Here is a 16359-nt window from a genome sequence, read left to right on the forward strand (position 1 = left end):
ACAAAATATTCGGGGAGATTTAATACAGTTTGGGACATTTACTCTGATTCAGAGGTCCTTATTAGCCAGACTCTTCCCACATTCATAGATAAAATCATTCAAGCAGACTATAGACAAGTTTTTAAGGCATAAAATTTCTGGATTCTGAAAGGTGAAATAAGATAAATGAACACTTTATTTTCTTTCATGTATGACTATTTCATTAGATCAACAGGGCATCACTGATGAAATATTAGTGTCTAATGGATTTAATACGTTTTTAAATAAAGTTGAATTCCCTTCCAATGTCTAAACTATGAACTAGTAATATCTGATTCAAGAATGATAAGAAGAGCCAATATCTGTCCATCCTCTTGGAAGTATTCGTTTTTTAATTTTTAGTAATAATACCAGTGACACTTCTCACAACTCTTTACAATCAACAATAAGATGTACTTCTCATTTTTCACTATTGAGCACTGTCTTAATATGAACTGGATTAAAATGAGGTTTAAATCTGTAAAGACAGTGATTATTATAAAGCACTTGACTCTTTACTTGACAGCTTGACATCTGATTCCATAAAAGGGAAGATACATTTTGGTTCAGTATGTGGTACATGTAAAGAAACAGAAACATAGATCTGCATCTTATCTTTCAGATGTCAATGATGAACCATATTTTGTTTTATTAAAAAGGTCAAGCATAGATTTTTTGAACACTAGTATTTCCTAGAACTGCCATTTCCCTCATTTGCATTATAGTTAATCCTCAGCAATTCTGTATATTGGAGCTATTTTATTAGACCATTTCTTAGTTATTAATATTAAAACTCTGGGGTTTGCTGGAAGGGGAAAGAGTAATGGAAAGAGCATTGTTAGGGGTGGGAGTATTATTTCACCTTTAAATTGTTATTTTTGTGCACAATATAATTCAATAAACTTTTCCTAATAGTTGAATATTGAAGCATATTATACAATAGAGATATTTAATTGTCAAAGTTAAATGGACAAGATACATCCACATAGCTTTAAGCATTTAACCACCTAATATACTATCCCTATTTAATTTAATGCACATTTGAATGTTGTCAGGTAGGAAAAAATTTTACTCTGTCCTTCTAAGTTCTTCTGGCTGTTCTAAGAGTTAAAATGACCTGAGACAGATTAACAGGAGAAAATCAAAACAAAAATTTAATAACATATGTACATGGGAGAGATCCCAGAAAACTGGGTAACTCACCAAAATGGCTGAAACTCTTATCTTTATTTTATTTTATTTTTTTTTGCGATACGTGGGCCACTCATTGTTGTGGCCTCTCCCATTGCGGAGCACAGGCTCCGGATGCGCAGGCCCAGCGGCCATGACTCACAGACCCAGTCGCTCTGCGGCATGTGGGATGTGAGATTTTCCCAAACCGGGGCACAAACCCGTGTCCCCTGCATATGCAGGCAGACTCTCAACCACTGCACCACCAGGGAAGCCCTGAAACTCTCATCTTACATACCATCTTCAACTATAGACAAAGAAGGATGTTGGGGGTAGTGGTTTGGGGCTTTGATGCTAAGGAAGGCAATTGACATGGAGATGTAAAAGCAAATGTTTGGTAAACAAATGTTTGCTGGGGCAAGCAGGGAGGATGGGACACAGAGTGGACTCTGATCTCTAGGCCCTGCTGAGTTTCCTCCACCTCACCAAGCTTATATTCTTTGCAAATATCTCTTGTGATAGCTCTATTCTGTGAATAGGCCCTTCATCTAAATGCTTTTAGGCAGTAAAGGGGGAAGGAACAAGAAAAACTTCCTGAGCTTTCTGTTTCTTCAAAATAACCAGCCTAAATTAATCCTCATGTCAAAAAGATAAGTTTTGGGGTGGCAAATTTTGCTACCCTACAATGTGGCATGATACATTTGACAGACTGCCACACAGACAGACATAAAACTGCTCACAATTGACAGAAAATTTTAAAATCACATTCTTAAACTGTGCATAGGAAATGCAACTCTAGTAGACTTGTTCTAAAAAATAAGGTTAAATCTGAGACCTGAGCACAAATCTGCTTAGAAACTACTGTAGCACAGGACACTTTCTTCAAATACATTTGAGAATTTCCTCTTTGCTTAGTATATAACTATAAAATCACCAGCTGACTTTGCAAGTCCATCAGGAATATGTGCTTAATTCACTTTCTCATACATCTGTCCCATCATTCAGTTACATCTTCAGTCATATAGACAACATCCTGGACTTCCCTACCTTAGACCATATTGCTCTCTCTGCCAAAAAAAGTATTCTCTTCACCCTCTGCATCTAGAGTCTACCAGACTTTACTTATTTCATAGACTTGTCCATTAATTACAGTTATTAGTTTGTCTTTTCTTTTCCTTTAGATCAGAAGTCAGCACTCTTTTTCTGTAAAGGGCCAGAGTAGTGTTGCTGAAACCTGACCTCTGTCACACCAAATTGAATCTTGGAGACAGAGTTTTGGGTGAAGTAGCAAAGAATAGCTTTATTTCTTTGCCAGGTGAAGGAGGCCACAATAAGCTAATGCCCTGAAAACTATGTGTCCCAACCCATGGGGTCTTGTAAGGAGTTTTATAGTAATGGTTCAAGGGGGGCAGTGTTGCTGATAAGGATCATGGTGCATGCAGGGCTTGCATTCCTTCAATCCAGAGATCATCTGGCATCACCGTGGTCTTGTGACGGGCTTCTGTGTTTCTGGAGGTTATCAAACTGTGACCTTTTCTCTGGAATGAAGAATGCTTCATCAAGTAGTTAACATCTTCCATTTGGTGGGGGTTTTAGTTCTGCAGAAGAGGTCAAAGATATTGTTATGTATATCTCTTGAGGGGGTAAGAGGACCCTGCCCCAAAGCTGCACTATCGTTTCTTGACTGCTCCTCCTTTGTCTCCCAATCCTCTCCCTTCCATGATTAACAACTGTTTGAACCTACCCTTTGGAACTAGGGATGGTCATGGAACCTGAATGAAGCTTATTTCCTACAAACAAAAAACAGGGAAAGCAGAAAGGCTTTTGTGCCCAGGAGCCCCACAGGGTCCTGCTCAGTTTCAGTAGGTTTTATATATAACAAAAGAGAAACCAAATTCCCCCAAAATTTCAATTGATGATATTCAAACCATCAAGTGTAATAATAATGAGTACAATGTTTTATGTAATAGAGAACTACTAATGAAATGAATGGTCTTGTATATCTGATCTCGGAAAATGTCTTTTCACACAGATAGGTACTGCCCAATACTGATATCAATCCACAAGCATATAGATTTAACTCAACATATCTATCCTTGGAAGGCTTGTGAAGAACTGTATTAGATTCTTTTCTTCATATCTGCCATTTAGCATGCCATTACATTGAAGATTAATCATTTCTAATTGACAGATAAAAGCTCCTCAATTCCATATTTATTGCAACCTATTGAAAATTTGAGTTTGTGCACAAATGGAAATTTTGCTTCTTGTTTTAACTTCTACAGGGCTGGAGTGTATAAAGTAACTTACCATTACTTGTGACTCAAACAATTTTAGTTGTCATCAGAGTGACTTTACTGCAGTATAAATTTTGCACATAATCACTCTTTTACCTTACAATTTTAGGTTGATTTATCAAGACGTTATCAAGTTTGCAACAAAAACTAATTGCCAGAGTGATTCAGCATTCAATAATAGTGGTCAAGTGTACTTCTCATTCAGCAAAATTTCCGTCTTGGCTCTGAGCTCAAAAATAAACCTTTGCCACTTATAAGCCATCCAACTGCTTGTATGGTAAGGCAAGTCAGGATATTCAACTTACAATTTTGATAAACGTTCACAGAATGACAATAGTTCCATTAGCAATAGTGAATGAAGTTCACTATTGACACTCCTAGTTCAATAACACATGATAGACTCAAATATTTTGCACAAAGTACTTGCTGATGTGTAATACAATAAACAGCCATAGGCTTTGAACACCTTATGTTTTCCAAAGTATTGTATTTTTGTCCAGCTAAACTTTTTTTCTGTGCAACATACATTTCACCCACTATTAGTTGCAATACACCTTAACAGATCCCACATCAGGTTTTACTGAATTAGTGTATTGTCAAATTCTTTGAAAATATTCTTACCTGTTCTGTTCCACACAGACAATTCATTCATAGAGGCTAATTTTTCAGTCTCTTCAAACTTGGTATCACTTCCTCAATCAAGTAACAGCAATTAAGCATTGTTGGTAACATCTGTTAACTCAGGAAGGAAAAACACTCCATACCATTTTCCCTTTTTTTTTTAAATTTATCATTGCTGTTGCTCTCAATGTTCTCAGCTTTTTGAGTAACTGTACTTGGTGAAACGCTAATAGTCTTAAGTTTGTTTTCTCTAGATGTATTTCTTTGATTGTTGTAAGCAAACCCTGTTTAATAACTCGCCATCAGTGAGTAGTTCTCTCTGTTTGGCTAACAAATTAGCTTTTCAGAAACTTACTTTTGTCACTCATTTTCATTTATTTTTGTGATGAAATTCTGCTATGATGAGACCTTTCATTTTAATTTTCTAATTCTTCTAACTGTTGCTTTACTGTGAGTTTGAATATTGGAGTGAGTGCTTAGTCTGTAATATTAATGTGTATTGCATTCTTTTTGTCACAGCTATAGTGTCATTGCAGAATAAACACTATTTGCCATTTAAATGATAACAAAATAATTCTTGCTCAACTGGGCCTTAAAAATGTTATGTTCCACATCTGACTGTCTCTTATATATATATATATATATATATATATATATATATATATATATATATATATATATATATTATTTTTGACTGTATTGGGTCTACGTTGCTGTGTGAGGGCTTTCTCTAGTTGCAGCAAGCAGGGGCTACTCTTTGTTGTGGTGCATGGACTTCTCACTGTGGTAGCTTCTCCTGCTGCAGGGCATGGGCTCTAGGCACACGGGCTTCAGTAGCTGTGGCATTCGGGCTCCAGATTGCAGGCTCAGCAACTGTGGCACACGGGCCCAGTTGCTCCGCGGCACGTGGGATCCTCCCGGACCAGGGATTGAACCCATGTCTCCCACGTTGGCAGGTGGATTCTTTTTTTTTTTTTTTTTTTTTTTTTTTTGCGGTACACAGGCCTCTCACTGCCGTGGCCTCTCCCACTATGGAGCACAGGCTCCAGACACACAGGCTCAGCGGCCATGACTCACGGGCCCAGCCGCTCCGCGGCATGTGGGATCTTCCCGGACCGGGGTACGAACCTGTGTCCCCTGCATTGGCAGGCAGACTCTCAACCACTGCGCCACCAGGGAAGCCTCTGGCAGGTGGATTCTTAACTACTGCACCACCAGGGGACCCTGACTGTCTCTTCTTTTTTTCTTTTTTTTTTTCTTTTTTGTGGTACACGGGCCTCTCACTGTTGTGGTCTCTCCCGTTGCGGAGTACAGGCTCCGGACGTGCAGGCTCAGCGTCCATGGCTCACGGGCCCAGCCACTCTGTGGCATGTGAGATCTTTCTGGATCGGGGCATGAACCCGTGTCCCCTGCATCAGCAGGTGGACTCTCAACCACTGTGCCACCAGGGAAGCCCATCTTCTTTTCTTGATTTGAACTAATGGGCATGCAGGAATAATAAAAATATAAAAAATAAACTGTCATCGTAAGGCAATAGGAATGGGGCACTTAAAACTGTGGGGGAGGAAAAATAATTTTTCCTCCACGCTTTCAGATTCTTGGCTGAGACCCTCCCCCCAACCTCATAATAAAAGACAGATTAACAGGAGAAAAACAGACAAGTTTAATAACATGTATCCCTCCTGTATATGTGAGAGATACCCAGGAAATCTGAGTAACTATCTGAAACGGCCCAAGCCATCACCTTAAATACCATCTTCAGATAAAGACAAAGAAGATGTTGGGGGCAGGGGAGCCAGTTATGGGAGGCTATGAGGAAAAGCACAATAATCAAGGGTAAGATTGTTGTGCAGATTTAGGTCTGTTGCCTACTTCACTGAAAAAAGTTTTAGAGATTTAGTCATCCTTCACTTCCTGGTACAGAGAGAGAGACACACTTACAAATGGAGATTTCCCTTATAAACGTAAATATCCTCTACAAAAGGGTAACTTCTCTTGGTTTTCAGAGCTTTTCTTATGTCTGCTGTTTCATAAAAATAATCAGCCTAAAATAATCCTTATGCCAGAAACATATTTTGGGGTGGCAAATATGCTCCCCCTCAAAACCCTGTCAAGTAATAATTACATAACTCTAATTGGTAGTACACCAAACATCAGTATGAAGTCTTGAGAGTGTGACATAAGGTCTCTGTCACTGCTACTCTATTCTGCTATTATAGCCCATGAGATTCCAACAGTCACTGAACTGGGTTTTCTTAGCTTCCTTGAAAAATTTCTCCCTTGGCTAGATAAAAGGATAACTTTTTAACCAAACCCTTTCCCCCATATACTAAAATCACATACAAAGAAATTTGTAGAGTATACATTCAATATTTTTAAAACAGATAATATACTCTCTGTCCTGAAGAAAATAAAATGGATATAGACATCATCTTTTCAAAATATTGATAATTATTCTGGGTTGGTATGCTAGTATCTCTATACTGGTTCATAAATTTCTTGGCATTTATAACAATTGTTAAATATCTTTATATGACAGATAGCAAATTTGTGATGTGGTGGCATGCACAGGATAGATTTTAATTTCAGACACTGTAAATTTGCAAATGCAAGCTGTGGAAGACATTGAGTTGTAAAAGCATTGGACTGAAAGTCTCTCCAACTTAAATTTCGGCCATTTAAATGTTTTAAAATGCCCTCCACAATTGCTTTCAAATGTTTAACGGAACTCTTAAATGTAACACTGGGTTATAAGCTCCGTTGGAAAAGGAATTTCTTTTCTTTTTTCTCTTGTTTATTCCCAGTACCTAGAGCTGTGCCTATCACATTGTAAGTCCTCAATAACTACAATGCCTAGAAAGAGATATTTACCCAGGCACTATTTTACTTACCTGTGTTTGATGCATGTGTGCAATGTACTATGTTTTTCACTTTCAACAAACAAAAATACTTCTTTTTGTTCCCCTTGTAAAGCCAATGAAAGAGGTTATACGATCTCGCACACCCATGAAAAAGACAACTACTGTGGAGATCTGGACTCATCCCCAACCACAGGTATGAAAGGAAACACTTGATATTTCCCTTTACTTGATTTTAATGAATGTATAAAAAACATTCTTTTTTATTTTTTTATTTTTTATTTTTAATTTTTTAACATCTTTATTGGAGTATAATTGCTTTACAATGGTGTGTTAGTTTCTGCTTTATAACAAAGTGAATCAGTTATACATTTACATATGTTCCCATATCTCTTCCCTCTTGCATCTCCCTCCCTCCCTCCCACCCTCCCTATCCCACCCCTCAAGATGGCCACAAACCACCGAGCTGATCTCCCTGTGCTATGTGGCTGCTTCCAACTAGCTATCTCTTTTAGGTTTGGTAGTGTATATATGTCCATGCCACTTTCTCACTTTGTCACAGCTTACCCTTCCCCCTCCCCATATTCTCAAGTGCATTCCCTAGTAGGTCTGTGTCTTTATTCCCATCTTACCCCTAGGCTCCTCATGACATTTTTTTTTCTTTTTTCTTAGATTCCATATATATGTGTTAGCCTATGGTATTTGTTTTTCTCTTTCTGACTTACTTCATTGTATATGACAGACTCTAGGTCCATCCACCTCAATATAAACATCTCAATTTCATTTTTTTATATAGCTGAGTAATATTCCATTGTATATATGTGCCACATCTTCTTTATCCATTCATCCGATGTTGGGCACTTAGGTTGCTTCCATGTCCTGGCTATTGTAAATAGAGTTGCAATGAACATTTTGGTACATGACTATTTTTGAATTACACTTTTCTCAGGGTATATGCCCAGTAGTGGGATTGCTGGGTTATATGGTAGTTCTATTTGTAGTTTTTTAAGGAACCTCCATACTGTTCTCCATAGTGGCTATACCAATTCACATTCCCACCAGCAGTGCAAGAGTGCTCCCCTTTCTCCACACCCTCTCCAGCATTTATTGTTTCTAGATTTTTTGATGATGGCCATTCTAACCAGTGTGAGATGATATCTCATTACAGTTTTGATTTGTATTTCTCTAATGATTAATGATGTTGAGCAGTCTTTCATGTGTTTCTTGGCAATCTGTATATCTTCTTTGGAGAAATGTCTATTTAGGTCTTCTGCCCATTTTTGGATTGGGTTTTTTTGTTTGTTTGTTTGTTTGTTGTTATTGAACTGCATTAGCTGCTTGTAAGTCTTGGAGATTAATTCTTTGTCAGTTGCTTCATTTGCAAATATTTTCTCCCATTCTCAGGGTTGTCTTTTGGTCTTGTTTATGGTTTCCTTTGCTCTGCAAAAGCGTTTAAGTTTCATTAGTTCCCATTTGTTTATTTTTGTTTTTATTTCCATTTCTCTAGGAGGTGGGTCAAAAAAGATCTTGCTGTGATTTATGTCCTAGAGTGTTCTGCCTATGTTTTCCTCTAAGAGTTTGATAGTGCCTGGCCTTACATTTAGGTCTTTAATCCATTTTGAGCTTATTTTTGTGTATGGTGTTAGGGAATGATCTAATCTCATACTTTTACATGTCCCTATCCAGTTTTCCCAGCACCACTTATTGAAGAGACTGTCCTTTCTCCACTGTACATTCCTGCCTCCTTTATCAAAGATAAGGTGACCATATGTCCGTGGGTTTAACTCTGGGCTTTCTATCCTGTTCCATTGATCTATCTTTCTGTTTTTGTGCCAGTACCATACTGTCTTGATTACTGTAGCTTTGTAGTATAGTCTGAAGTCAGGGAGCCTGATTCCTCCAGCTCCATTTTTCGTTCTCAAGATTGCTTTGGCTATTCGGGGTCTTTTGTGTTTCCATACAAATTGTGAAATTTTTTGTTCTAGTTCTGTGAAAAATGCCAGTGGTAGTTTGATAGGGATTGCATTGAACCTGTAGATTGCTTTGGGTAGTAGAGTCATTTTCACAATGTTGATTCTTCCAATCCAAGAACATGGTACATCTCTCCATCTATTTGTATCATCTTTAATTTCTTTCATCAGTGTCTTATAATTTTCTGCATACAGGTCTTTTGTCTCCTTAGGTAGGTTTATTCCTAGATATTTTATTCTTTTTGTTGCAATGGTAAATGGGAGTGTTTCCTTGATTTCACTTTCAGATTTTTCATCATTAGTGTATAGGAATGCCAGAGATTTCTGTGCATTAACTTTGTATCCTGCTACTTTATCAAATTCATTGATTAGCTCTAGTAGTTTTCTGGTAGCATCTTTAGGATTCTCTATGTATAGTATCATGTCATCTGCAAACAGTGACAGTTTTACTTCTTCTTTTCTGATTTGGATTCATTTTATTTCTTTTTCTTCTCTGATTGCTGTGGCTAAAACTTCCAAAACTATGTTGAATAATAGTGGTGAAAGTGGGCAACCTTGTCTTGTTTCTGATCTTAGTGGAAATGCTTTCAGTTTTTCACCATTGAGGGCAATGTTGGCTGTGGGTTTGTCATATATGGCCTTTATTATGTTGAGGTAAGTTCCCTCTATGCCTACTTTCTGGAGGGTTTTTATCATAAATGTGTGCTGAATTTTGTCGAAAGCTTTCTCTGCATCTATTGAGATGATCATATGGTTTTTCTCCTTCAATTTGTGAATATGGTGTATCACTTTAATTGATTTGCGTATATTGAAGAATCCTCGCATTCCTTGGATAAACCCCACTTGATCATGGTATATGATCTCTTTAATGTGCTGTTGAATTCTGTTTGCTAGTATTTTGTTGAGGATTTTTGCATCTATGTTCATCAGTGATATTGGCCTATAGTTTTCTTTCTTTGTGACATCTTTGTCTGATTTAGGTATCAGGGTGATGGTGGCCTCATAGAATGAGTTTGGGATTGTTCCTTCCTCTGCTATATTTTGGAAGAGTTAAAAACCATTCTTAAAATGTATTTCTCGATATGTATTCCATGAAGTTTCTTTATGTGATTTTATGCTGGACTCTAGTGTGAAAATATGACAGTAAATACATATTTCTTCCTATTGTAGTTTGATAATAATATTGGAGGTAGTTTATTTGTTTCATAATGTAAAATTATTCCTCAAAAAGCATCTTCTAAATGGTTGTCTATTCCACTGATGTTTGTCTAGTCATGAGGTCATGGAGTGAAAAAAAATTGAGAACTACTGTTTTACAATATGACTTAAATTTAAGCTGTAGCATAATATAGGACAATTTGATATTATGCTAATCAGAAAAATTTTAGTAAGACCTCCCTGAAAGAAACCAGTTTGAATTTTAAAGGAAATTATGTTATAAGGTATTCTTAAAGAATCCACTTTTACTCACTTCAATAAGGACAGCTCAAAATGTGACTAACAAATCCAATCAAATTTGTTTTCTTCATAGAGGCCATAAGGGGAATTTAAAAATGAAGTGAGGAGGCCAATCTAAACATTTGTTAGCCATTTATTATTCTGTGGCTGATTTACTTACTATTTTCCATAACGTAGAGGTCCTGAATTTGACCCCTTGGCTGTCAAGTTAATAACCATAAATTATCCTCTATACAGTTATTTTCAAATGTCATTTATTTGTTACAAAGTATATAAATTTTAAAAATGTAGATACATAAATGCATATCTAGAGTATTAGAAAAACAACCCAAATGGGTTGAGAAGAGAACCCCATTGCTTATCTTTTGTTATTTGATGAGTGCTTCTGAAATTCATAGAAGTCATGTGTTCTATAATAATAACATCCTACTATATTTTACAGTGTTAATTTATGCTCTTTAGGAAGAGTTACTGAATTAATACCTGCCCTGTGGGAAGAAATGGTTAATTAAATAAAGGTTCATTGCAACCTAGGAGCTGTCCAAATTGTTACTATCTTTAAATTACTCAAGTCCGAATTCATGAAGTTTTGCCAGATTTCAAACTGACTTTCCGGTCTTGCACCTCTGATTCAGTCTCAAGAAAATTGGTGAGGATGTAGAACACACGATGATAGACCACATCTGTATCCTTGATTAAGAGGCTATGCAATCTTCAGAATAGCTGTTTTGAGGAAAATTACACAATTTTAAAATGTGTACTTTAACGTCCAAAGATTTGAACTACTAATGTGACAAGAGGTAGGACTAAGATAAATAGTTAGATGACAGATGAAATTAGACATTATTATAGCACTCTTCCTCTATGAATAAGACATTGCTCTACGAGCAATATTTTTTTACCTAGCCAGTTACTCCTGATTGTATTCTACTGAAATGAGTGCAATATAAGTAATTCTACTAATTTCTTGCCAATTACTGATTCTCTTGTTTGTTTACGAACTTAAAATCCTGTTGGAGACACAATTATTTATTTTTTTAACATTTTTATTGGAGTATAATTGCTTTACAATGTTGTGTTAGTTTCTGCTGTATAACAAAGTGAATCAGCTATATGTATACATATATCACCATATTCCCTCCCTCTTGCATCTCCCTCCCACCCTCCCTGCCCCACTCCTCTAGGTGGTCACAAAACACTGAACTGGTCTCCCTGTAGTGGGTTCATTTTGCTTGAGGTTCTTTTATTAGGTAAATCTTTTAGATATCTGAAAGCCTTGATTGTCCTTACTGTCTGAGACTTCAATTGAAATTTAAGATGTGTCATGGAGTGGTGGATTGCACTGCATAGAATTACCGTAAATATGATACAGATAGGGACTTTCCAACCTTGGCTTAGTAAACATTGTGCTTGCCTCCGAAAAGTTTAAAGAAAATATGTGTTTTATGAATAAGCTTTTATGGTTCCTTATATTTAGGAAGATATTCAATACTCATTTGTGGGATTTCAGAAGCAACAATCTAAGAATAGAAACTACTGAAACTAGAGTGTAACCTGAAAATTAAATTATTTCTATTCTTCCATTGAAATCTTTAAACTCTTTGATATTTCCTCCCTCTACCATTCAGATGACAATTAAAGTCATGATACAGATGGTGACTTGGAGGGTTTATTTCTTTTAAATAAGCAAATACTACAATGGTGTCCCATAAAGCAGAATGGTTCTTAGCTGTAAAAGCCAACTGTTCAATTAATTAAAGTACCTTGTGAACCATGAAATACGCCAACTTATTCTTTGACCAAAGAAAATAAAAATGAAAGTGTCCATTTCCTTATAAGAAATATCCTTGTAAGTCCATTTCCTTTAGCGCTTTGCTTAGAATCTTTAGAAAATATGTGTACAACTGGGATGCATGTCTTGAAGTTCCAAGTTAGATTTTTAAAAATTAACGTGATTTTTAAACAACATTGTAAAAGGAATCAAATCACGCATAGCAGCTTTTCAATGTGCAGTGGACAGCAATGGAGTCATAAACATTCACTGTAGCTATCCTCCTAGCATCTGTGTAGTATTAGGGGAAATAGAGAGCTACTCGGAAATGGACGTTGACCAGCTTTTCACATACTGTTTACATATGCCAATTCATGTGGAATTTTTATTTTTTGGTAATGCAGCATTCTATAATAACTCGATCTTGTCCCCTTGCATAATAAATTCCCCGACCCCAATCACCCTCCCTGCCTCTGATTCTTAGTAATTACAATGCTCTGTGTGCTAGCAAGTCTAAAACTGAATTACATTCTGTCAAAAACTTGAAACAAAATAAAACTAGTATATCGGGGGGGGGGAGTCTTTCTGTGACTTTCTATGACTTTCAATTACAATGGCCTTGCTTGTGAAACAATTCTGAGGACAGTCTGATTATGAATATAGACATTAACTTGGCTGCCACTGTACTTCATTAAATCCAGATGTATTGTGATCACGACTTATATTCATTGAGAAATAAGTAGCTTAGAACAGTAGTATTAGGCAACTGGTATAGAATATATGAGTGGGGAATGGATCCACTGCTTGACATTAACTCCCCATACCTTAACACCCACAGCTAATGACTTATGTCTCCTAAAAAGAACACAGTTCACCTCTGGCACAGAAAGTAAATGAAATAATGCAAACACTGTGAAGTGATACAAGAGAAATAAGAAAAGTAGAGCAAAATTTACTTTGGAAAGATGACAGAAGTCATATGTGGCAATGGAATTTATTTCTTTTATTTAACAAAACTATATAAACTTATTACATATCAGGTGGTCTTTTAAGCAATTAAAACATTAACTCATTGAATTCTCATTACAAACTTATAGCTATTATTAAACCTATTATTGTTATCATTAACCCTATTTCGTAGATGAGGAAGTTGGAGCACCAAGAGATGATAGCATGTACCAAAGACAGGATGCAGACTCCCTGGGTCTGGCTCTAAAGCTCATCTTTGTAACAACTGCTTTAATAATTTCTCACCACGAATGAACAGCAATAATGGAAGGTAGTCCCTGGGACAAGAAATATTTTAAAAGGAGTCTCTTTCTAGTGTTAAACTAACATAATTTTCTATTCAGCTAGAACACCTGCTTGTATTTGTGTATGATAAAGGAAGATGACCTCGTTATGATGCTGGAATGAAAATAAAAGAACAATAAGATGTGTGGATCATAAAGAATATGAGGTTTGAAAAAAATCAGAAAAATGCAATTTGTAGACATATTAAATCTACAGTGGTAATCCTTAATGAAAATCTTTCTGCAGGATGAGAAAGGCTAATTAACAGTAATAGAATGTGTGAGAATTCCCATGGTTTTAAAGAATTACCTTGTAATCTTGGAATAGTGGCTAACAGGATCACTAATTTGATATGTTAACAGTAAAGTCATTTGATGAAGGAATTGCTACACTAATCTTATATTTTACCACAACATGGTTAGGAAATCCACAGGGCTTTGGCAAATCAGTTTTCATAAAGTAAAATCAGCTCTTACAGTTCTTTCATATTCTAAATGGCCTACAACTACTGATAGAATAAGTCACACGGTATTATTGGGTTTTTTTTTGTTTTGAAATAGAACTCCAAAGAAAAGTTTAGATGTTCAGGTTAAGGGTCAACACTAGTGTCTTTGCTTCTCTTGCAAGGAAAAAAAAATAGATAATTCAAGAAAACTGCCTTCCTAGACTGTGCATAATTAAATCATGAAATGTTAGACTACACTTAGGCAGCATTTTTTTTTTTTGATTTCAATATGTGTCTACTCAGTGGGGTCACTTGTAATGTTTCTTCATTAGCAGCAAAAGTACCTTGAAAAAAATTCATTGTGGTCATGAAACCACAAAACATTTTCCAAGGTGCACATACCATTAACTTCCTTTAGTTGCCAGCCTCGGTTTCACGTCAGATGATATTTTTGATAATGCTTTTAAGATATACACTTATTTAAAAATTTTTTTGAACTACATACTTCATAATTCATGTTTTCCTCAAAGATCAAAGCACTTATATTTTGGCTGGAAATTTAGGATGTTTTTTTTTCTTGTTATGATTTCTTCATGTTGTAGAGAAAAGTATATGTTCTATGGGAATGTAAGCTAATGATCATGCAAGAATCTGAGATCAGAATTTTTCCAAAGCTTAATCTGGGAACTTTTAAGAGTTATTTTCATCTTCTAGGATTATTTTGTGGAAGGCCTTAAAATGCCAAGCCAACTTTAGAGGTAAGTCTTGACACAATAGGAAGCCTCATTAAAAAAATAAATCAACATGGCTTGATGTGACATTATATATAACGTTTATTTTCAGACATATGGAAAATACTCAACATTGTTCTCCGACCAGACTCCTAAGATTTAGCCTTTGTCCTTGACCTTTAGTGGTGTGAGTACTTTACTTTTAGTCATTAATGACTTTTGTTTTTAAGTGACTACTAAAAGCATCATGCTAGGTGCTCCACAGTAATTATTTCCTTTTCTTCAGTCCCTACAGCAGTTTTGTTGAGGTGTAGCTATAATATCTGCTTTTCTTAGTTGAGGAAACTGGAGCTCAGAGACGTTGAATAATGCACCTAAGTTTGATCAGCTTGCGAGTGTTAGGGGGATTCAAACTTTAATGTTCTCATTCTAAAGTCCATGATTCTTCCCCAACTGCACACTGCCTCCCATTCTTTTTGTATTCATAGAGAATGTCTCTTCAGTGAACATGCATCCCACGTGTGACCTGACATCCTGCTGATTCCATGGCTTATTTGTGAATCTCAGCAGCATAGCAGATTTGTGCCATGTTCACAGATAAAAGGCTTGTGAGCACCCACAGCAGATGAATACACACTGCAACAGATGGAGACCATTCTTCTGCAGCTCTTAGACTACAAAATATTGGCAACCAGTTTTGAAAAGAAATTGCTAACTATGATGTTAATATCCACTGGTTATTAAGCTTTAAAGTAGAAAATAAATATAGACCTTAAATATCATTAGGTACAATAGTAATTCATAGGAATAAAAATAGGTCTCAATTTTCAAAACATAAGGAAGAAATCAAAGATGAACCTACTTTTACTATATTAATCATTTCTTTACATGGAACCTGGATTATGAGTTGTCAGCCTGCACATGAGTCCTCTAGCAATGCCTCTACCCAAGCAAAATAAATTGTATTTGTAATCATAGATGAAACCTTTTTGATGACACTGAAATCAGAGTGCTAAAAGCTCATCACTTGGTTTATCTATCATGTGGGCTCACAAATAAAGCATGTTGGGAATTAAAAGTAGGCCATATGAGGGAGGAATAAACATCAAATTAGGTAGGGCTAGAGTTGGGGGCACCGTTTAGGGTAAGGGTACGATTCTCACAGAACTGTCAGCAAGCAAATTAGAATTCCCAAGAGGAAATATGATAAATTTGGACTAACTTTCAGAAACTAAAGGTCCTGAACTAGTGAGAGGGGTTCTGTAGAAAAGATATTTAAACAGTGCTGATAATCATGGTCAGGCAACCATATTATTGGGTTCTCTTTGTAGTAAGACTCCAGCCAATGGCTCTCCCATTAACTATGTGTGAAGCCTGGGGCCAGTGATAAAGTATTTGAATTTGTTTCCACATCTGTAATATGAGGATATTTATATCATTCTTATAGAATTGCTATGAGGGTTAACACAATATATTCTAAGGCAAGCACCCAATAGATGTTCAATATGCAGATATCCAATTCTTTTTTTTATTTTTTTCCAATCCCATCTAAAGATTGGAACATAAAACAAGAAGCTGGGGAAAATTCCAGGCACATGAGCTGTGCAAGTGAAACTGCCATTAACAAACATGGACATTCAAGTTTCCATGGCCTACTGTAGCACACCACACTCTGCACTTAGGTAGTGAGATGACTGGGAATCTTAAAATACTCCCAGATATGGTGC

General features: G+C 36.3%; 1 protein-coding gene across 8 annotated transcripts in view; it reads left to right on the forward strand.

The window, feature by feature from the left end:
* PCDH11X (protocadherin 11 X-linked) overlaps window positions 1–16359 on the forward strand; it is a gene marked incomplete at both ends in the record, with an annotated part of 677500 nt that overhangs the window by 303059 nt on the left and 358082 nt on the right. For 6 of the 8 annotated variants that reach the window (XM_082610668.1, XM_082610673.1, XM_082610669.1 and 3 more), the window contains one exon: window positions 7080–7160. The exons of the other annotated variants lie outside the window; for them this stretch is intronic. In XM_082610668.1, the coding sequence (XP_082466794.1) occupies window positions 7080–7160 (81 nt within the window). The remainder of the gene's footprint in view (window positions 1–7079; window positions 7161–16359) is intronic. 8 annotated transcript variants of the gene reach the window in all.

Source organism: Mesoplodon mirus (genome assembly GCF_964341445.2).
Source record: "Mesoplodon mirus genome assembly, chromosome: X".
NCBI classification, from domain to species: Eukaryota; Metazoa; Chordata; class Mammalia; order Artiodactyla; family Ziphiidae; genus Mesoplodon; species Mesoplodon mirus.